This window comes from Diplotaxodon limnothrissa, linkage group LG11, assembly GCF_057381915.1.
Source record: "Diplotaxodon limnothrissa isolate DT_005_m linkage group LG11, D_limnothrissa_male_GT1.1, whole genome shotgun sequence".
Classification (NCBI taxonomy): Eukaryota; Metazoa; Chordata; class Actinopteri; order Cichliformes; family Cichlidae; genus Diplotaxodon; species Diplotaxodon limnothrissa.
The window spans coordinates 10,036,170-10,057,941 of NC_140606.1; the positions used below are offsets into that span (position 1 = coordinate 10,036,170).

Consider the following 21,772-nt stretch of genomic DNA (forward strand, 5'->3'; position numbering starts at 1 on the left):
TAGAAAAAGGATGAAACTAAGATTCTGGGTTTATCCACTTGTCACGAGCAGGGAGAGTTTCGTGGTTTGTTGTTAGTTTATGAGAAATTAAGGAGAAAACTTCTGTGTTTCATTTGCATTTAATATCTCTGCTTCTAGGTATGTGACTGCAGAATTATTAAGGGTGGTCAAATCATCTTTTTCATTGTTAAAAAATCTATATAAACTTGTGAGGCCCAGTAACGCCATAAGCCCTGAAGGACAACTAAAGACTAAAGTAGATAGAAGAGCAGTGCTCTGTCCTAGAGAGAGAAATCAGATCATCATTGGTCTACCTTAGGGTGCAAACCACAGGTAACACTGAACAAATAGTAGCCAGGTGGTGAAAACATAAACTAGGGTGTTGATCTTGGCCAGTGATGTTCTCTCCAAGTGTCCTTGTAGCTGATGATGAGACCTCAGCTCGAGGTATCAGGATGAACTCTTAATCGTATAGGTCCTTACTTTCTGTTCTTACTTTCTGTCAGTTGTTGAAAAGGCGTGCTGGACATGACATCACAGTACAGATGGATAATGAGCCTTGATCGCTGGTATTAAGAGGCAAAGTAATGAATTATGAACCAAGCGAACAGTTATCATCAGCTCTGATGTGGAGGAAAAACTGAACATTCCTCTAAATTAACCTTCAAGCAAAAGGAAACTGTAGTATTTCTTTAAACTTTAAAGTAAACTTTGTAGTATTTCTGTAAGGTATTACTCGACAAATGTACCATTACATAAATCTAGGTTTATTACAATGAAATAAAGAAACAAAAGCTAAAATAGCTTGATTTTTAGTCGCTATAGGTAAAGCTTGTGTAGCCTCACCGCTGCCTCACAAACTCCTGTAATTTTCCAAACTCTGGGGTCTGTGTACAGTTTTTTGTTCTAAATCTGCAGCCGTTAATCCAAAGCCAGGGGTTATTTTCTCAGGAACTGAAAATCTCCTGAAGATCGACAGGACATTTTACAGAACTGTTTTCACAGGCTGAGCAAGACTTACCGTGATGAGTCTTCCAAAGCTGATATGTAAACTGACCGTTTGAAACACAGAGCGGCTGTAGCAGTTATTCTGTTTTGGTTACTTTTACAGTTCATGCCAACAGCAGTTTGACTGTCAAATATGCACACATGATAAATACCTACAAACAAATGCATGTATATATATCATTCCCACTGCACTTAATGTACATGTAAAAAAAATATCTCTGTGACATGTCTTCCAGTGTATCATACTATGTGAAGTCAAATTTGTACACAGTAAAAATTACTATTATATAGTATTTTATTGATTCTGCATTTTTAGCAGTTTGGGGTTTTTATTACTTTATTTTTCTTACTTACTTTTTTATTTTATTATTTTCTAATATATCACTAATTCTCTTTTCCTTTCCTTTCCTTGTGCTGCTGTAATAAATTGAATATGGGATTAATAAAGTCTGTATCTACTGTATGTCTGTCTATTCTACCAACCTATTTCCTCTTTCGGCTGCAGAGTTCCCAGCTGGCTACTCTGATTGACTAGTTAAAATGTCACCCAGCAAGGCCTCCTCCTTTGATGAGCGCTCTGGGAGAATGTTCACCCTTAATTAAATGTCTTTGTAAAACTGACAGTGTGCACTCTCACTGCACTATTATCAGCTGCTCTTAATGATCGTGATAATAGCTTCTGGAAATGTCTTACAGTACGGAGGGGTTGGCGTCTCTGCTATTTAGTTTTAGGAACTGTTTTGTCACTGCAGTTACCACACTTTTTCGTCCCAGTTTATTAGAGATAGCGCGCAGTAGCTTTCAAGGCGTTGAGGACTTGGATTGCCGTGTAATAGAGCTGCAATAACAGATGGACTGTCAGGAAATAACCCGAGCACATACACATGCAGTCCGCTGTAGAAGCAGTGAATGGGAAACTGTATAGACAAATCCCCGCTAAGCAGCTTTGCACCACAAATGAGTTCTCACAATGCAGTGTGTGGCAGAATGGATCAGAAAGCTACTGCAAGTTGGTGGAGCTGCTTGATGCTTGACAGGACTGAAGGCGTTCTGCTATAGCATGCAGTGTGGAATTAGCCCAGAGCTAGCTGAACAAGAGCATATGTGTGATGGGCATTATCTGCACACGGCTTCAAACAGCAGGAACTCTTGCAAATGATCTGGCTGTGAATGTCAGATGATTTGCTTCTCTTCATAGCCAGTGAACTGGATTCACCGACACGGCATAAGGCAGCCTAACGCTGTTTGCCTGATAATCAGAATAGATGAGTTCACTAAAAATGGATCATTTTTTGTTTTGGAGTTGCAGATATTTTGACATAAATATGATGATTATGTGCGCCAGCTTTAGCAAAAAGGCTGTTGTTGACTCCTCAGTGGAGCATCCTAGTCCTGTGACTCTGTGTAACCTCAGGCATTTGTGGATTATGCTTCATCACATTCCCCTCTGCCAAAGTTTAACCGTGCATACCTTGTGCTCTTTCAAGTCCTGAGCTTTAACGCCATGAAAGGGATTAGAGTTTAACATCACATCCAGTGTTTAATGTAAACAGAAAATTCAGTCAGATGTTATGTGTCTTTTCTCTGCGAGTTTAATGTTCATTTGCATTTACTCTCCCATTAAGGCTTGTGCTGCCATGAAAGAAGAGAAACAGACAGCATAAAAGTAGAGGCAAACTACTAAGGGGGAAAGAATGTTGTGTGGTTCAAAGGTTTTCTCTGTTCTATATGTGAACTCACTGGGTTCTACATCTCCAAGAAAACCAAGGTAATTGTTCCCAGTCATATGATAGTCAGAGCCCAGAGCAGCGTGGCCAGGAAACTGGATAAAAATTATGCCTAAGAGGAAAAAGCCTATGCTTCGACATATGACGTTTTGTCATCTGCACTATTTCTTATTACTCAACTTTTATGTAATCATGTGAATTTCACTGAATTCACTTGTTTTAAAATAGGTTCGATGTAGAGAACTGCACTGACATATATTATTATTATTATGTTGGTCAGTATCAGAAGCAAAAAAAAGTTCAGATTTCTGTTGTCAGACTTTGCAGGTGTGGCAGACATGCTGCTGTGGTACAGCTTGGACATGCCACCTACAAACTAACAGTTTTAGTTTTCATCTGATTTCAGCCATGCCAATATATAATGTGTTTTACACATTATATATTTTGTGTTACTTTTTTGAAGTAATCTAGTTTGTTACTTAATTACTCACTGGAGAAAGTAATTTGTTACACTTTGCATCACGTTACTTTTGTGTTTGAATTACCTGAAACAAATTGTTAGTTAACAATATAAACCTTAGACTTCAGTTCCACATGCCAACACAAATCCTTATCCTGATGAGGACACATATATGATCTTTTGCTTTTAAATTTCTGTAATACGTAGATAAAGGTGAAAACAAGCCCAAGGAGACTGAAGTGATCGCCACTGCCACTGCTTTTGTTACCTGCTGAATTTGAGTGATGGCTGCTGCTTAAGTGTCTTACTCAGCTTAATAACAAGCTAGCTTTTTAAAAATCTATTTGCTAAGTGTGCAAATAACTGAAGAATGAATGTAGTACAGTAGTTACATTAGTCTGTTACTGAAAAATGTAAGGTGACCCAACACCGGTCTTGGAAGACCCGCAAGTGGTCTGAAAAGAAATAGAGGGATGTAACATCATTCAGTGAACCACTCATATTAAAACTGAAATACTCGATGACTATTGAAAAGGTTGCCATGGTCTGGCATGTTGATTTCCCTCGTATAATGAAGTATTACTATTTGGTTTCCCTCTGACCTTTTAAAACTAATATTAATAAAATAGATTAGACACATATTTTTCTTTCTGACAGCAGAAAGGATATTCCACTCAGCCCCGACTCTATATCACTAGCATGTCACTGGCATGTTGATGTTAGCAAGTTGCTCAAAATGTAGCCATTAAGAAAGGCGTTGTTGGCATCAAAATCATGATAAGTATATTTTTTCCAAAGAATGAGTAAAACATGTAAGCTTTAACATTTGATGTGCTATCTTAAGGCTTTTTAGGTGACACAGTTCCCTAACTTAGAAGGAAAACAGGACACTACAGCACAAAGCACCTGTTATCTTTGCATTTTGTGCTGTTCAGCAATTGTAATAATTCAGCAGCCAATAATAAAGGTAAACTCCTAAGAAAAAGACCCAAAATAAAGACACTCTCTTTTCCCCAACTTAAATATACAGTCTTCACTTGTGAAGTAGAAGTTGGTGCACATTGTGCATAGCATAACTTTATGAGGGAGTGATTAATGAGAGAAATGTTCGATTAGAAAATGAAATAGTGGACCCTATAGGAGATATGCCAGTAGGATGGGTAGAAGCCTCAGCTGAGGCTGTAGCTAATGTGAGCTAGCCCTGAGATCAGCTGGTGTGACTGTGACTTCCTGGCCTGGAACTAATGCTAACTAAATTTGCTACATATTAATAAAATGGATTGAATTGTGTGTATTGATATATGGTGCTGAAAATATTAATTGGCTAAGTGGACTGTTAGTTAACTTTATTTTATCTCCAGATAGGAGATGTATGTTAACAAAAAGGAGTCATATTTCTAACAGAGACACAGATCATAGAAATGTAAGCAACTTTAACAAGTTAAGCTGTGATATACTGGACTCCAGACTGCAGGAACCTTTATGTTAAAACAGTGAAGAAGTGGCAGCAGAAACCTGGTCATATTCACAGACATACATCAATAATGTACTTAATTAGGACAGAGGCTAAATGTTTCATGATCCATGTAAATATAAGGGTCTGTGCTCGCATCATATCCTGCTAGATGTTTGGTGCTTGTATCTGAGGTCAGGTTCTATACAAAGCTGTAGCATTACTCCCCCTGCTTCCTCCTTTCCATCTCATCATTCCGCTTGGTCGCCCGAAAGCCTGGGAACCATTCAGGGAGACTTTAAAGTAGAATGGAGACATGTTTGCTTTAGCCTCACAGTCACAGGGACAGCTCAGGTTTGTCCATTAGTCGCAATTTGTAGTTTATTATTTGTCAAGAACGTGTTAGTCTCCTTTACCTTAAATGATGAGCTCATTTTGAAAGTTTTGTTTTTCAAGTTGCAATTCAAGGAAAAGTTCGAGAGAAATTACATAAATTTATAAACATATTATTTTTAATAAAGAGACGCTAGGATTGTAAAATACTGGAATATCTGTTTGCTCTGTAATGCCAATTTTATGCCAAGGATTGTTTAGATTATTTGTCATAATTCTCTGTAACCAAACTTCATTGCCTGGTTTTCTTACAGCCTATAAAGATGAGCCTTTTGTTCTTTAAATGAGCACCATTCTGGTCCTGATGCTGGTTTAAACTAAACACCCACTCCAGCAAAATACAGAATAATATATCTCAATGTGAGTCCCTCGATGCTCTTAATCTTTGCTGTGAAGAAAAAAGTGTGATTGAATCCGCTGTAGTCCGTCTTGTTCCATTTAATCTCATTTTGCAGATCAAATGCTGTTTCAGACCTTGACTGAATACTTTAAGGCGTGGCTTTTTATGATGGAGGAGGAGGAGATAAGAAACAGGAGCCTAAAAATCCACAAACTGAACACGTACTGTTAAAACATTATTGAGTAAAACATACTGTGGGGTGAACTATGCATTGATAATTGGTTAAATCGGGGTGTGGGGTGTGTTCATCCTGGGTTGAATATGTCTCATCTGTCAGTGGGTGTGGGCCCAGGTGGAGCTGAGACAAAGAGGTCGCATTCATTTCCCCCTGAGAAAACTCAGCCATTACCCACTGATGAGGGGGGGGGGATGTCTCATATGACTCCTCCTTCCATGAGCAATCATTGATTTGCCCTTGATCTTCATGTCTACACACACACACACTTGATCCTTGTGCCTGACCTTTCTACTGCCCCCTTTGACCTCTCAACATATCATTTTCTGTTTTTTTATCTGTTTTTTTCCTCTTTTCCTGTCTCCTGATATTTGACCTCCCCTTATTCCCTCTGATTTCATCCCATGTCTTTCTTGCTGTCTTTTCTCTCAGTGTTTTGCTTTGGTTTTTGCCCCTCTCAGTCTTGTCTAAGTGCTCAGGGCTGCAGAATAATCCTCTCTGTGATTTCTCACTCTTTTATCTTGGCTTTGGCAATGTCTGCTTTATCCACCATGACTCCCCAATTCCAGGAAAACTCAAGCGCACCATCTCCTGACCTACATGCATCAGCCTGAGAAAAAGAAAATAATATATGATTTTTTAAAGTAATTTTCTGTGATTTTTTAAGCTTTTGCTGCTGTTGCCACTGTTGGTCTGACAAAAGCTATTCACCTAGTAAGAATTTTTTGTTTAATTTTGTTTAAACACTCTAATGTTTATCCTTTTTGTCAAGTGTGTATTATTGTTGAATGAGGTAAGGTCACAACAGGCTGATTCTTGCTAAACCTGTTAAATATTAATGTGTGTTTATTGCTTGTGTTTACAACCCAAACATGTGATGAAGCCACAGAAAGTAGTATAGTGTCTTAAAAGTGTTTTGATTGGTTTGCATACAGCTGCATAAAGGTTATTGCTCTCTCATTCACAGAAACGTTCACGTAAATGACCAGCTGAAACTGCTCGAATCATTAATTTTACACTAATATACAATTATTGTACATAAAAGGTGTGACTCTTTATGAAAAAAGACAATTTATTGTTCTCGCTGACGTGGAGTATTTTACAGTCATTTCCAGCCAATAGAGATGGCTGTTTAAAGGAGATGAAGCCACTTTATGCTACACACACAAGACATGGTAAGAGGCAAGCAAGCAGCTAGTTACAGTCTTAGTGACTGATCATATATCATCTGCCTGACAAACATGAGGATACTGCAGGTTAAAATGGGAGGAGCTTAAAAAGTAGCCACACCCTAAATAAAGCCTGCTTTACTGTTCTTTTTCTTTACATGGGACCAGACTGGGACCTGACTGTATGCATATGATATTGATTGTGCATATGATCTTCATGAGGGAGTGTTTGTGTGGTGACAGAGGAAGCTGTCTCTGCAAAGAGCCGTGCAGTCAACACATCACACGTGTTCCGCTCAGGCCTGATACACTAGAGGGGATCATGTTGAATAACAAAGGGACAAATCTATATTTGTTTTTATTATGTGACAAATAGTTAACAGTTATAAAGAGTAAATGTATAATAAAGAGTATCATTTTTATTATGATCTTTATTATCAGATACAACATATTTATAGATGAATTTTATTTTAAATGATCGAGGCATGTTAGATGTACAAATGTTACATTTTATTTATTAATGAAAACAGATGATTCTAATAAACATATAGACATGAGTTAGTAATAGCATATAAACTAGTTGTTTTTGTCTTGCAGGTGATCGAGTCTCTGGGGATCATGATTTACAAGGCTCTGGACTACGGGCTGAAGGAGAATGAGGAAAGGGAGCTGAGTCCTCCTCTAGAGCAGCTCATTGATCTCATGACTAACATGGCTGAGGCTGAGAGGGAAGCATGCCTTGACGAAGGCTACGAGGCCACAGAGGAAGAGGACGAGGTGGAGGACTCTGATAACGTCTCTGGCATTCGTGGCTACAGAGATATTTTCAATGTAAGCAGCTGGTGGACGCTAATATGTATGTTCAGCCACTGATGGCTGGTGGTTAAAAAGGATACTGCCAAGAGATAAAGTAATTTTAGTTAATAAGTGTTAAGTATGTAAAAGTAATCCCCTCAAAAGCAGAGGCTTCCAGCTGCTCTGCATACTGATATACTAACAGTTTCTCTGAGCTGATATCTACTCCTCAAAGGTCATCTCTGCAAGGCACCAAACGGCTAAGAAACACAGGCACACAAGCACTATGTACAGACGTTGGCCAATTAAGAGAAAGCTGTCTTAAAGTGGGCTGATACTGTAAAAGACATGAGCTAAAACAGCTTTTTTAAATAGTGGACAAAGTGGTCACCCATGAAAACATTAATCCTATAGGGCAGAATGGAGGTGCAGTAGTTAGTGCTGGGTAAGAGCTAGAGGGTCCACCAATCAGCTATTATTGTTATTGTATCTTTATTTCACACATACACAGTACAAAACGACATATACAATTACACATACTTGCATTTACATCTACAAATATGAATATATATGTAAATACACACACGTATGTGCTCAGACAAAACAAAAAATGACTAAATGACTCGGGTAAAGTTTGTAGCATGCATGCTTGTTGTTTTTGTCTGCTTCCACTTGTCTTTGCACTAGGATGATGTCGGCGTAAATGTGCAGTCATATTCGTTGTGTTCCCACTAGTGTAAAATAGTAACGCGCATTTTCTTGTTAGTAACTGTAACGGCGTTGTAACGATAGGAATAGTAATTAATTAGATTACTCGTTACTGAAAAAAGTAACGCCGTTATTCCCATCACTGTCAGTCACATATAAAATATTTTTTGATCAAGGATTCCTGCAACAGCTGGGAGAAAACAGAACTTAATGATTCCAGTAATGGAAGACGTAGGCGATGTAAATCCCACTTAGAGCAGGTAATCACTCGTTTGCAAGTGAAAATCCATAATTCCAAATCTAAGGAAAGTGAAATAAAATAGTAATCTCTCCAAACAGACATGAGTGGTGTAAGTGTTTGGAACTATACACACTTATAAAACATTTTCTCTACTATGTGTGAAGCTAAAACAGTTCTCCAGTTCTTGAGGAAAACATCATCTACCAAGGTATTCCAGGAACAGATGCAAACAAAGAGGGCAAGTGTTTAGGAAAAATTAAACTATTAAATATTCAACATATTAAACTCAGCAGTGAAAGCAGAGCTCAGAACCACAGTGCACTCGGGCTGCCAGGCTCATCTTTGCTGGGAGGCATGCATCTCTGTTGTCCAATGGAGCAGAGTCACTGTGTCAGTCCTCGCATGCCTGTGCACTGTTTACGTAATAACTATGTACCCAGTCACACACACAAGTGCACACATGCACACCAACACTGCTCTCCAAGGAGATGCATGGGAGCGGTGTGGCAGTCTGGCCTGTGGCTTTCTAGCTGTCAGTTTGAACTGTTTTCCCCCTGAGACCATTCACCCCCTGTGCTCCTTGGTTTACCTTTTGTCCTACTGTACTAACCCCCGATGACACTATTTTAGATTAGAGCCATATTTATCCACTCAATGGAACTGTTTTGATTTTGTATTTAAAAAATATGAATTTTATGTACACTTAACTGAACCCATTATTTTCTGTTACTCCCACACTTATTGGCAGGTTAAAGTTTCTAAAATGAGACAGTTGTCTGGTGTTTTCCATGTTTAGTGAAATTTTTGCAGTCTGGACAAACGGATGCCAAGAGCATGCAGAGCGTTGGCCAAAGGTACCTTCTGTTCCTCTGAGAGAAACAAGGGCATATTTTGTCATCGCTGTGTGTGTGTTTGTGGAGCAGCAGTGTGGCTGACCTCAGGCAGAGCTGTCTTGTGAATTGTGTTCATCAGTCAATAACAGCTGTTTACAAGTGTCTTTTGGTTGGTATTTTGCTTTTATATAATGCCACTGAGCTCCATTAGCTAAGTGCTAGCTTGATACGACTATCTATACTTCATTTAAAGCCTAAACGCGTGCTGTTGTTGTAGCCGTGAAACCAGCAATCAAAATAGTCAGATTAATTATTGTCATTGTCATGCCAGCTTTTGTTAGATTGCTATACTTTAAATTATCTGATCTAATACAATGCTTTGCAAAATAATAGCTTGTTATTGTCTTAGCACAAAATCAATCAATTAATAAAGTCCTAAATGACCTGAAAACCTGATCAGGCTGTCAAATAAACAAACAAATCACAAAGAAAATCTTGAAACTTAATGAAGTGAATGTAAGAGCGTGAAATTTAGAAATGAATTGTGTGTCACCGAAAATGTATTGTTGATTGTTGTTTTTGATTTTCTTTCAGTGCAGCTGTGTGAAGTGTGAACTGAAAATCCTTTTGCTTCCTCTGTTTTAGCTGTGCACAGCTCATCTACCCAGTGTGTCAGATGCGCCCAGTCATTACCAGGCAGTGTGCCGAGCCCTGTACACAGAAACCAGAGAGCTGCGCACTTTCTTGGAGAAGATCAAGAGTGCCAAAGAGGTAGGGTCCTATGATAAAACAGATCAGGCATAACATTATGGCTATCTGCCTAATATTGTGTGAGTCCTTTTGCTGTCAAAACAGCCCTGACCCATCGAGTCTTGCTGTGGTATCTTCACCAAGATGTTAGCAACAGATTCTTTAACTCCTGCAAGTTGCAAGGTGGGACTTGTTTGTCCAGCACATCCCACACATGCTCAATTGGATTGAGATTTTGGAATTTGGAGGCCAAGATTTCAAATATCTCAACATCTCAAACGTGTGGTTGTGTTCCTCAAACCATTTCTGAACCATTACTGCTTTGTGTTACACATTATCCTGCTGAGAGAGGCCACAGCCATAAGGGAGTATTGTTTCCATTAAACAGTGTACATGGTCTGTAACGATGCTTAGGTAGGTGATACGTGTAAAAGTACCATCCACATGAACCCAGAAGAAACACTGCCCAAAGCATCACACTGCCTCTGCCAGCTTCCTTTCTTCCCATTGGTGCCAGGTGTTCCTCAGGTTAGCCACAGCCATGCACCCGGCCAGCCATGTGATGCAAAGGAAAACGTGATTCTTCAGACCAAACCTGTTAAGGCCGAGAGGGCCAGGCAGTGGGTGTGGACTCAAATGCAGACACAGAGGGAGGCAAAACGGGTGTGAGCACAGAGTTTATTTACAGAGCTGAGCGAAGTTACAAAACAGAAAACTAAGAATGCTATAACCTATGCATGCTATGAACTGTGAAAGCTATGAGCGGAAAACTGTGAGGCAAAACTGTGAACGAGAAACTCTGAGGGCTGGATTCCACAGAGGGATCCGGGGAATGGAGAAAGGGGGCAGCGGCTTGGAGGGAGGTGTGAAGTCACTATGATGAGAGGAGGAAAGTAGTCAGTGGTAGTCTCAATGAATCACAGCTGGAGGATTAGGCTATGGTGGTTTGGGCTTACGCGTCGCAGATTTGGAGTGTCAATCGAGGAGGGAGTGTCCAGGGGGTTCCGGGTGAGGAGTGTCCAAAGCAGATCCAGAATAGGCTTGGAGTGGGGAGCTGAGCAGGGAGGCAGGCAGATGGGTCCTATGGCGAAAAAGGAAAGAAAACACGGTGAGGAGAAAAAACAGTAATCCAGAGTTCTCGCAAGGGCTTGGCGGCCTAGCACTAACATGTGTTAGCAGAAGATCTGGCAGGGGTCTGTCGTGAACGCTGGTCTTATATGCAGGTGACTTGATTGGAACCAGGTGTGGAAGCTGATTGGAGTCTCCGTCTGAGGGTGGAGCCCAGCAGAGTGGAAACACCCCGTATTCACCCGGACCATGACAAAACCACCTTCTTTGATTGCTCCGTGGTCCAGTTCTGATGCTCTCGCGCCCATTGTTGATGCTTTTGCTGGTGTACAGGGGTCAGCATGGGCACCCTGGCTGTTCTGCAGCTATGTAGCCTCATCTGTTACAGCCTAATTTGATGATGGACTGGCTCACAGATTTCTTCATGCTCGGAAGCTAGCTGTCTGCCTAAGATGACTGATGTCATGACAAATTGTGCTGTGTCCAAATTAAACAAGAATTTCCGTCAGCCAAAAGTCAGAAAGGCAATAAAAGACAAAACGGAGGAAAATCTGCATAACTTAAATTTTTAATGATGGATAATAACGTTATGACTCACAGCTAATTATTTAGCTGACCACTTGGCTAGCCCTGAGAACAACTAACTAACTATTGACAGAGAAGACAATTTTTATGTAACAACCATAAATCTTATCTTAAGTATCAAAGATTCTTATAAACCACCTGAATGGTTTTTAGTTATATCACCATCACTAGGCTTGACTGTAGCTTACAATACACATGAATGTGACTCACAAAGACATGAAGACAGTATGTGTGTGAAAGCCCTGTTTACTGTGTGACAGCGCAGAAGGCAGTCAGCTGATGCAGAAAGGCATCCGTGGGAATGGCTGGGGAAAGAGCGAATGAATTAATATACATGCGTGCTCAACCTACATTACTCATACTGTGATATAACCACAAATGATTCTGACTCACAGCTTTAAAAATGAAGATTTTATTGTCTTCATTTTATGGGCCACTCATTAATTCTAATATACATGAATACATGGAATAGAATGAGAACAGAAATAAAACTACTGATTTCCTTATACAAGAACAAGCTATGAGGTTACAAAGTAGCAACACATTTATGGTGACGGTGATGATTAAGAGCAAAACACTTGCAGTAGCAATTTTGATATAAACTGGTAAGGCAAGGGTGCTGTGTGCGGGTGACATGCCATGTACTGACACCCTCCCAGCTGACAGGTTGAAGTGAGCCACCATGAAAAAAATAGTGACATGTTTGTCGTGCATGTCAGACATAGATGACAAAATCTGCAGACATGCTGACTCTCAGTCTTCCAAGAGCGCTGAGTTCAGGTTCTCATAGCTAGCCTTCAGCCTGGCATGATCATGAAAACAGTCCTATTGTAGTGGCTGGATGGTTTGCACCATAATATTTTAACAAGTTGTTCTCATACCACCGAAGATTAATTCTCTCCACAGCATTTTGTTGGTGTAATGCCTGTTGTAGGCAGGGATCCTGGCAGGTGATTTCTAATAATGTTCCCTAGAGATCGATGATTAGCAGGTTTGCACAGACACAATGCAGATCTTTCTAAATCTTTCTAAAGAAAAGTCTTTGAGAGCAAATGTAATGCCAGTTGACAACGTGATTCTTTTACCAAAGATGTCTTATTGACTCATTTTTTTATTTCAAGTCATGTCTCGTTGCTCTGTTTTTATTTTATTTTTCTACCCAACCATTAAGATCACAGGCAGGAGTCATTGTGGACTTTGTTTTCCTTGGGAGCATTTTGGAGCTCAGCTGTGGGTTGGAACAGTTTCCTTAAGGAGCTGTGTGCATGTGTTTGTACGTCTCACCTCAGGGTTCCTTCCTGCTATGCACTACTGCTGCTGCCCTTTCACTGCGTGTAATGCAGCTGAATGAATACAGGGGAGGATTAGGTCAGTTACGCAACTCTGAGGAAAGGAGAGTTTTATTGCAGAGTGGAACAGGCTAAGACAGTCATTGTCATTTGTTAAAACTCAATAGCATACAGACGTATTTCTTGTAGTCGGTTTTTTTTACGTGCCAAAAGAACTAGAGTCCATTGTATAGCTTTGCGATGGTTCTTGTACCACATAAAATGTTGTACCATTTATACAGAACTCATGTGTGGAACCTATAATGCTAATGCTAATGAATGAGCTTTCCATCAGCCTCAGCTCTACTTTTTGTTTTGTGCTAATTAACAAGTTTAGTAATGCTAACACATATTTAAAATAGTTAAAACTATGAATAATATACCTGTTAAACATCACCTTAGCATTGTCATTGTGACCACCTATGCCATTCTTCTCATGCAATGTCAAAAGACCTTAGCATGCTAAAGTGCTAAAGCAAGATGGTAAACATAACATGCTAAACATCAAAATGTCACCACAAATAAATTAAAAAAGTTAACATGGTAAACAGATTTTATTAACAGTTATTTACCATAAGTAAGATTAACAATTCCAGTAGCAGTTATATTTTCAAACCCCATATATATGTGAGAGGCACTAGCAAGTGAAAATCTGCGAGCCACTTCAAGGTACACTCCTGTCTAATACCCATTATACTGTTTTTTGCTAAGACATTCCTTACTAGCAGTGTTGCCAACTTAGTGACTTTGTCGCTATATTTAGCGAGTTTTCAGACCCCCTTGGGCGACTTTTTTTTCCTAAAAAGCGACTAGCGACAAATCTGGCGACGACTTCTGGTGTTATTGGAGCCTTATTTATGACGTTTTGACGTGAAAACGCGTATCGCTCTTACTCTCAATAAGCAGCGGGTGCTGCCATGGGCACCTTGCCCATGCCAAAGCGCTCACAGGCGGAGGATAGTCCTCCCCCAGCTGCTATCAGGGCAGGAGACGTTCAAACCTATGCGTCCAAACTGCAAATGAATCGCGCAGGAACGAACAGTAAAAGAACTGACTGTAATGCAGTAAGTTCTTTTACTGTTCAGTTGTTTTGTGGACCACAAGGTTTTAAAATATTTATAAACACACACACACACACACACACAAAGTAACTCCACCAGAGTGCCTATTTCGGGTCACTTTTGCCGGTCCAAGCCCGGATAAAGCAGCAGGGTTGGAATTGTGACATTAAAAAACAATAATTACTAAAAGATATAAATTATAAATGGATTTAAGACGTTTTTTACTGACTTTATCTCTCTTTCACGATGTTATTTCTCTCTCCAACAGCGTAGGTTGCAATTACATTAGCATGACCAATTATGCAAATTAGGCGATGATGTCATTTAGCGACTTCTAGCGACTGTTAGGACAGCCAATAGCGATTTTCCTTACTGAGGAGTTGGCAACACTGCTTACTAGTGTCCTTTGAGGCAAGAAAAATAGAATAGGATAGCCAACTGTGCAGGAATACAATCTAGGCTATTCAGCAAATGCAACAGAGGAAGTCAATAAGGGGCAGATTTAATAATGTGTTGCATTAAAAAAAAAAATACTATCAGTACTTACAAAGAGAGCACAGTGACAAGTTTGCATGTAAAAGCTGGGAACTCACAGATTTTTGTGCTGAAGCTGTTGCAAATGTTTTTTCAGGATTTTCTTTCTTAAGGCAAAAATGATGGATACATTTGCAATATGCACTTTACTGTTTATTGCTCAAACTTTTAGCACCAAAACAAAAGCATGTCTTATTTTGTTTGTGCTTGATGGTGAAATTAACTGTGATTAAGTAAAAATGATGCTATTTTAGCTATTTTGGCCCGTTAAAGAAATTTGGCCCTAAGAATTAATAGTAAGCTGATATAAGAAGCAGCAGCATAAAATGAGCGGCATCTGCCATTTCCCCTAATGACATATAGATTCATCCCTATTTAATCTAAACACATCAATCAGCGTTTAGTCCGTGTACAGACTCGTATACCTGCTACCTAACTGTAGACTCTCAGTAATTATTCTGTAAAGAACCAAATGTGCCTAAATTCCTTTCAAACCCATTGTCCTGTTTGTGTGTTTTGGTGTTCTTTGTTAAACACATTTCAGAAAAGTCCATCTTCATCCAACCACTGCTACCAGACATCGCTGCCAAATATCTTTCCACAGACATGCCTCCTGCTGCTGAACAGCAACTGAATTAGTGGTGATTCACAGACAACTTGTGCTCCTATTTGCTCAGGGTTGCGTGCTTCTTGTCAGCTGTTAAGAGAGAAAATGAATGAATAATATCAACAGAAGGCAGAATTACTAAGGTTTTACATGCAGTTGGCAAATGCCCTGAATATTTTATTTTGTGGCCCCTTTAGCAGCAAAAAGGTTTCGTTCACATTGTGGATTACTTTTCATGATTTAATTAATGCAGAACACGTGGAAGAAGCTGCTCAAGTGGAATGGAAAATATGTTGCTTTGATCTGATCTGGAGTTTTGCTGTCCATCCAAATGAGATAATGGTGTTTTACAGCAGTTGAACTAAGCTGTTGTTATGCTCTTCACTGGCTAGATTATCAGTTATTTATTTTGATGGGCTATCATAAAGCATCAGGGACCATCTTGTTATCTTTTGATTGGAGTACTGTACGCACTGTAGACATATTGACTTGTGATGCACCAAAAAGCCTGTTGCGAGTGATATTATGTAAGCAGTCAGTCAACACAGCTGTGCCCCCGTAGGATGATGGTGAATTCTAATTTCCCCTGTGGCCTGAGGTTTTAACTCGGCAGTCAGCTGGGCAAACTCCCGTGATTGTCTTACCAAACTTTCCCCTCCGGTGACATGATCAGGACAGCATCACTGCAAAGATTAACCAGAGGAAACACATTTTCAGTCTGTCTACTGCTTTTTACAAGCTTGTTATGGTCTCATCCTGTTAATATAAAAGTTAAAGGGGAGCATTAAAGGGGACTTGCTTCCATACTTCATACTTCTTGTCATAATGTCTCAAATTATTAAATTATTAAATTATAATGTCTTAAATTATTATTATTTTCCAATAATAATAATAATAAAGATATGCATTAAGCTTACAGTTCTTACAGCTTGAGTTTCTGTGAAACTTTCCAGTAAGAAAACTATGATTTTACAGAGGGGGATCTTTAAAAGTCTGGAACTAATAGTGAGTGTTTGAAGCCAGAGACTAACATCAGGAGCTGCATAACAGGCAGCATGAGAGAAATAAAGATTTGTGTAGCTGTGAATTCAAAGCTATTTGAGTGAAGCCACTTAACAGCTTACATATGGGAACATGTCTTGTTATTTACCAAAACAGCACTTTTTATATTTGATCTTGTTCTTTTTCACCAGAACCTCCGTAAGATGGAGGAGTCATCAGAGGAGCCTGGCCGAGACCTGAACGAGTTACAGAATGCTGACTGGGTATGCAATGTTCAACCTTTGGCTGTAGCCTCAAATGTTCACGTGAAGATATCTCCATGAATTCATATATCACGGTAAACACACAGTAATCAAAGAACTTCTCAGGAACCATGCTGAGATTGATATGGCCACTGCACATGATGATGGCGCCCTGTTTCCCTGTTCTGTGTGCAAGCAGAGGCTAGCCTCTCTTTTCTACACTGGGTTCCTCTTTCACTAGTTCTTCTCCTCTCAGGCTCGATTCTGGGTTCAGGTGATGAGGGACCTGCGTGAAGGAGTCAAGCTGAAGAAGGTGCAGGAGCGTCAGTACAACCCTCTGCCTATTGAGTACCAGCTCACTCCCTATGAGATGCTCATGGATGACATCAGGTCCAAACGCTACAAACTACGTAAAGTCATGGTCAGTGTCAAAACACGTGTTGCAGCTTTGAAAATATTACTCGAATGCTGCACTCAGTGCTGCACTGTTGTTTTGATCCAGCAGGGAAACGCTTGCTTCATGAAAATCATAAGGTTGCATTGATTATTATTGGATACTGTATAACTGTGACTTTCACTAATGTGATGAAATGATGACTGCATACACTCATAAAATGCTATGTTACATTTAATGGCATCTAGTCAATGGAAATTTCACTTGATTGTTTTAGATTCTTTTTATACCAAACATATTTTCCTTAATGATTTAAATAAATAAACCTTTGATTTTATATATTTCAGCTGCATTTTACTCAAACATGGCTTCATGTTTACGAGGGCAAATAATCCCTTTTTTAGTATACTGTTGACTTTTGTTTTTAGTCTTTTAAGGCTTCAGTGTGATACCTGAAGTTGTTGTGTAAGTCCACATCTAGAAAACACACCACCACAGTTCAAATCATTTAATGAAATGCTCCAGAAAACGGTACCATAACGGGTTGCTTTGGTGTAAACTTGCATATGCATGACTTTACTCTTCCATTTGGCATTATTCATAGCAAAACTGAAAACTTCAAATAATATTTTGTAACTATTGTGATCGCTGATTAAAGTCTTTCTATTTAGCAGTGAGGAGTTGCTGCTTTTATATTAGAACCATTATTGAATATTACTAGTTTTTTGACTGTCAGATGACCCAAGCATGATTAAACTTCTTGGGCTCTGAGAACAACGCTGGAAAATTTGACAGCCTTGATGATAATTACAAATAATCATCAATCTCAGCCTTATGTATGTGGTCTTGGGTTTGGTTGTCTTGCAACAGAAAATTTAAAAATGTCCATATATACTTTTTTTGATATTGTGTTTTTTTTATTATTTGAGTTTGGATTATTTAATTTTTCCATCCATCATGTTCTCCATCTAGTAAATGACCTCCTGAAAGAAGCAGCGTTTGTCTGAGCTAATATAAGCAGACCAATTGTTCCTTTGCTTCAGGTCAATGGAGACATCCCACCAAGATTAAAGAAAAGTGCTCATGAAGTCATCCTGGAGTTCATCAGGTCCAGACCCCCTCTCAATCCTGTGAGTACTAACAAATCTGATTGATTTAAACATTAAAACTGAGATTAAACCCATAATCCCTCTACACATTTGCAAATTAGTAAACACTCTGAAAAAATAAGGATTTTTAACAAAGACATTTCCTGCTTCTAACCTGGTGTTATTTGTGGGAAACACTGTGACTCTCATGTCAGGAGATGGTTTATAGGTTGATTTGCTGTTGCTAAAGCCAAAATCATCCCGATGATTAGACTTGACTATTTCCACTACATGTGATCGACTGTAAATTCAGACTCTGTAAAGCACACGGGTGTTCACGTCTCACTGCAGCCTGAATTTGGAGAAATAATGGATTCTGTGCTGATATCAATCTTGCAGCAGGATTAGCAGGCTGCTTTTTCAGCAGTGCTCTCATCTCTCAGCAATCAGGTGAACAATCAGTCAAAGTAGACCGGAAGAGGCGAAGAGAAGCAGGCCTGCGGGCTACAGCCCTGTACATTTGTGTCAGTGTTGGTATGCTCCCTTTTTCACTCTGTGCCACCCATCATCAACCCACACTACTTAGGTGTCAGCTCGGAAGCTGAAGCCACAGACTCAGCCTCCTCCCACGCTGCACGAGCGGATCCTGGAGGAGATCAAAGCAGAGCGGAAACTTCGCCCGGTCTCTCCTGACGAGGTCCGCAGAGGAAGGCTGGGTAAGGAGGTGTCCCACTTCATTGTCCCTGCTCTTGGTATCTTTTAGTCCCGTTAGTGCACACTCACGTGCACACTCCCATACACATGCAACCATACTTCGCTCTAAAATTTTAAGACGTTTTAAGCTGAAGTATGGATCTGATGCCTGCACCTCAGAATCACATAAGAAGTGTGCACTAGCTTCATTACTTTGAGCTGTTTCTGTTCTTTTATATGTTCCTACTTTGTGCCTATGCTCTGTGCTATTGTAGCTGCTGCTGCCTAACCGTTCATATTTGTGTTGCAACTAATGCCTATTATTGTTTTGTGGCTTATATTGTTTGCAACAGAGTATAAGTCGTATGCCACAATAATGCTAAGTGTCTGCAACTTCTATTAACACACTGAACCCAGTACTGTGTTGTCTGCAGTGTCTCCCCATTGGCTGACTTATTCAAAAATCCTCTTATTGCTCGTCATGAAAGCAATGAAACCTTTGGGATCTGAAATAAGACAATAAGCATGCCATTTCAATTCTTTTCTCACTAAATACCAACTTCTTGTATGTACAGTAGTAAGTCTTGACTTGATGTGCCTCTATCACAAACAATAACTGTCCATGACGTTTCTCGTTGCAGTAATTCGGCCACTTAGCATGTCTTTCAGTTTTGACGCGTCAGGTAAAGTCTCCCTCGCTGCTTACCTGGCTTTTCATCACTTTCTGTTCCCCGCTTTGTTGTGGCTGCTCATCTGTTCTGTCAGCACGAACAAACACACAGACACAGATACACACTTTTAATGCATCAATCTGCATATTGTACACACATTTCATGTTGTGCTTCATCGTTTGGTGATTGCCTCCTTTGGAGGTGAAAAATGGACCCGTGGGACACTGGGCAGTAGGAGGATGCTGATGAGAGCGAGGTGACATGAGTGGCATGCTGAACTACATCCACAGGCCATGCTTTAAACTTGTTAACCTTAAAACCAGGGAAATCAAATGAACGTTCAGACCAATTTTTTGCACGTTGAAACCTGAGGCAAAGCTTGAACATGAAAATCTCGAAAACCTTTAAAGATAAAAACCTCCTGAACCTGTCTGAGTATTGGCTAGTTAAAATATGAGGAAAACAAACAATCGGTCCTGTAAAGTCTCATATTTTAGCACACACTGATCTCAATGTGATCTCAAATATTTAAAAAAAAGGTCTTCATGTTCAAACTTTGCCTTATATTTCAGTGTGCAAAACAAAAGAAAATTCAAAAAATAATAGAAAATATATGAACAGATCATTTAAAAGAAATCTTGAAAAGTATTTGATGTGACTTTATCCTACAGACCAGCAAAAAATGAGCTTATGTTCAAAACTCACTGCCTTTCATTTGTCATAAAAGGAATCTTTACTTTGTGTAATACATGTCTTCGATTGGAAGAGATTACATCGCCTCACAGCCAGACTGAGATATTTAAAGTGTTTAGAGGTGCTACAAAACAAGAAGAATTTTATTCACAATGTTGCTGTTTTTTTTTTTTTTTTTGCATGTAGCGTTCTGAAGGAAGGATGGTAAAATTACATCACTGCTTTCTATACAAACAACATCTTCTTCTTTTTTTAAAAAAAATACTGTTGGCTGTTAAAATGATTGCAGCCTTGAGGAAACAGTTTATTCTAGTCAGTCTTCATGAAATTCCTGTACCTCCTGAAAAATATTCCTGCTGTTGCTTCTTGGGAAAAGTGTCACCTTTTCCAAGCACTTAGTTTCTTAAAGGTTCCTCTATAATGTGAAACTTCAGTAGAAATGAGCTGCCAGCTATCTAATCAAGGGTTGGCAAGGAACAGCCAAAAGCATACGTGACACCGTCAACGTCTCCAAGAATCTATACAAAAGAGTCTTTCATGTGCAGCAGTGACTTTGCAGAATCGAGCCAGTGCGCAGGTGGACCGGTGCGCAGCCTCATGCTCTGCACAGCATAGTAAAATATATAGTCTAAGATGACGAGCTACAGGCTACCAGCAGTGGAACATGCCCAACACTGTCTCCAAATTTGGAGATAGTGTTGTGATTGCGATGAGGGAATAGTGCTCAGGTGGCCAATTTAGAATAATCCTGTGCTCCACTTTCTCTCCTACTGAAGCCAGTGTCTCTCAAAACAGCTCCCTCATTTGTGTTGTCTGTTGACCTGTGTAAAACCTTCCCTGTATAATCACTCATTCCCATATGATGTGACCATATTGATAACTCTGTACTTTGTGGGGATTTTACATTCCCGCTGACAAATTAATGAGTATGGCTAAGGGGAAATAGATTTCATGAGATTAAATGCTGTGATCACAAGTCTCAGTGAGGTATCATGTCGCTGCGCGCAGCGTTGGGCCTTCGTGATAGCTTATTGTTTTAAAGGCAACGTGAGCAGGCGGTGCTGCTTGGTTCTAATTAAATTGTCATTAAAATGTGACATTAAGTATTTTGTTGTAGTTGTGCATTAGTTGAGAAGGTTGATGCCACTCTCTCTGTGCTTCTGTTTAATGCTAGAGTCAGCAGGTGATTAGATTAGCAACAAGGGTGTGACTTGGGTAATTTGATTGGCTCCCTGGGGTCCCCTACAAAAAATTGAAAGGAAAATGTCAACTTAATCGATCCGTAATGGGAGTGATGTTTCAAATTACATAATGCTAGAATAAATTACATAACGCTGGCAAAGACCTGACACAGAGGGTAGCTGTTAAGAAACCATTCTTAAAGAAGGGAAACTGGGAGAAATGGCAGGTAGGTTTGCCAAATTATACAAGGACTGGACTTAAAATCAGTAGAAATAAGTCTGATGAATGAAACTTGAAAATCTGACATTTTCAGGAGGAGGGACGTAAAACCGCGAGTGTTCATAGTTATCTGTAAAACACGTTGGAGGCTCTGTCATGGTTTTGTGCTGCATTCCAGACAGTGTTTTTAAAATCTTGTTAAAATTGATGGAATTACAAAGAAAAACACCACAAATTTTTGATCCACCATCCAATACCAGCTAGAAATTGGCTGACAGCATGACAACGATCCC

At 39.6% G+C, this 21,772-nt stretch overlaps 1 protein-coding gene across 3 annotated transcripts in view; it reads left to right on the plus strand.

The window, feature by feature from the left end:
• LOC146622350 (protein spire homolog 1-like) overlaps positions 1-21,772 on the plus strand; it is a 33,807-nt gene that overhangs the window by 5,593 nt on the left and 6,442 nt on the right. For 2 of the 3 annotated variants that reach the window (XM_085365070.1, XM_085365072.1), the window contains exons 3-8: positions 7,383-7,616; positions 10,008-10,133; positions 16,489-16,560; positions 16,796-16,960; positions 17,977-18,063; positions 18,608-18,737. In XM_085365070.1, coding sequence (XP_085221196.1) covers positions 7,383-7,616; positions 10,008-10,133; positions 16,489-16,560; positions 16,796-16,960; positions 17,977-18,063; positions 18,608-18,737 — 814 coding nt within the window. Of the gene's footprint in view, positions 1-7,382; positions 7,617-10,007; positions 10,134-16,488; positions 16,561-16,795; positions 16,961-17,976; positions 18,064-18,607; positions 18,738-19,355; positions 19,398-21,772 lie in introns of all 3 variants that reach the window. The other variant, XM_085365071.1, reaches the window with a different exon arrangement.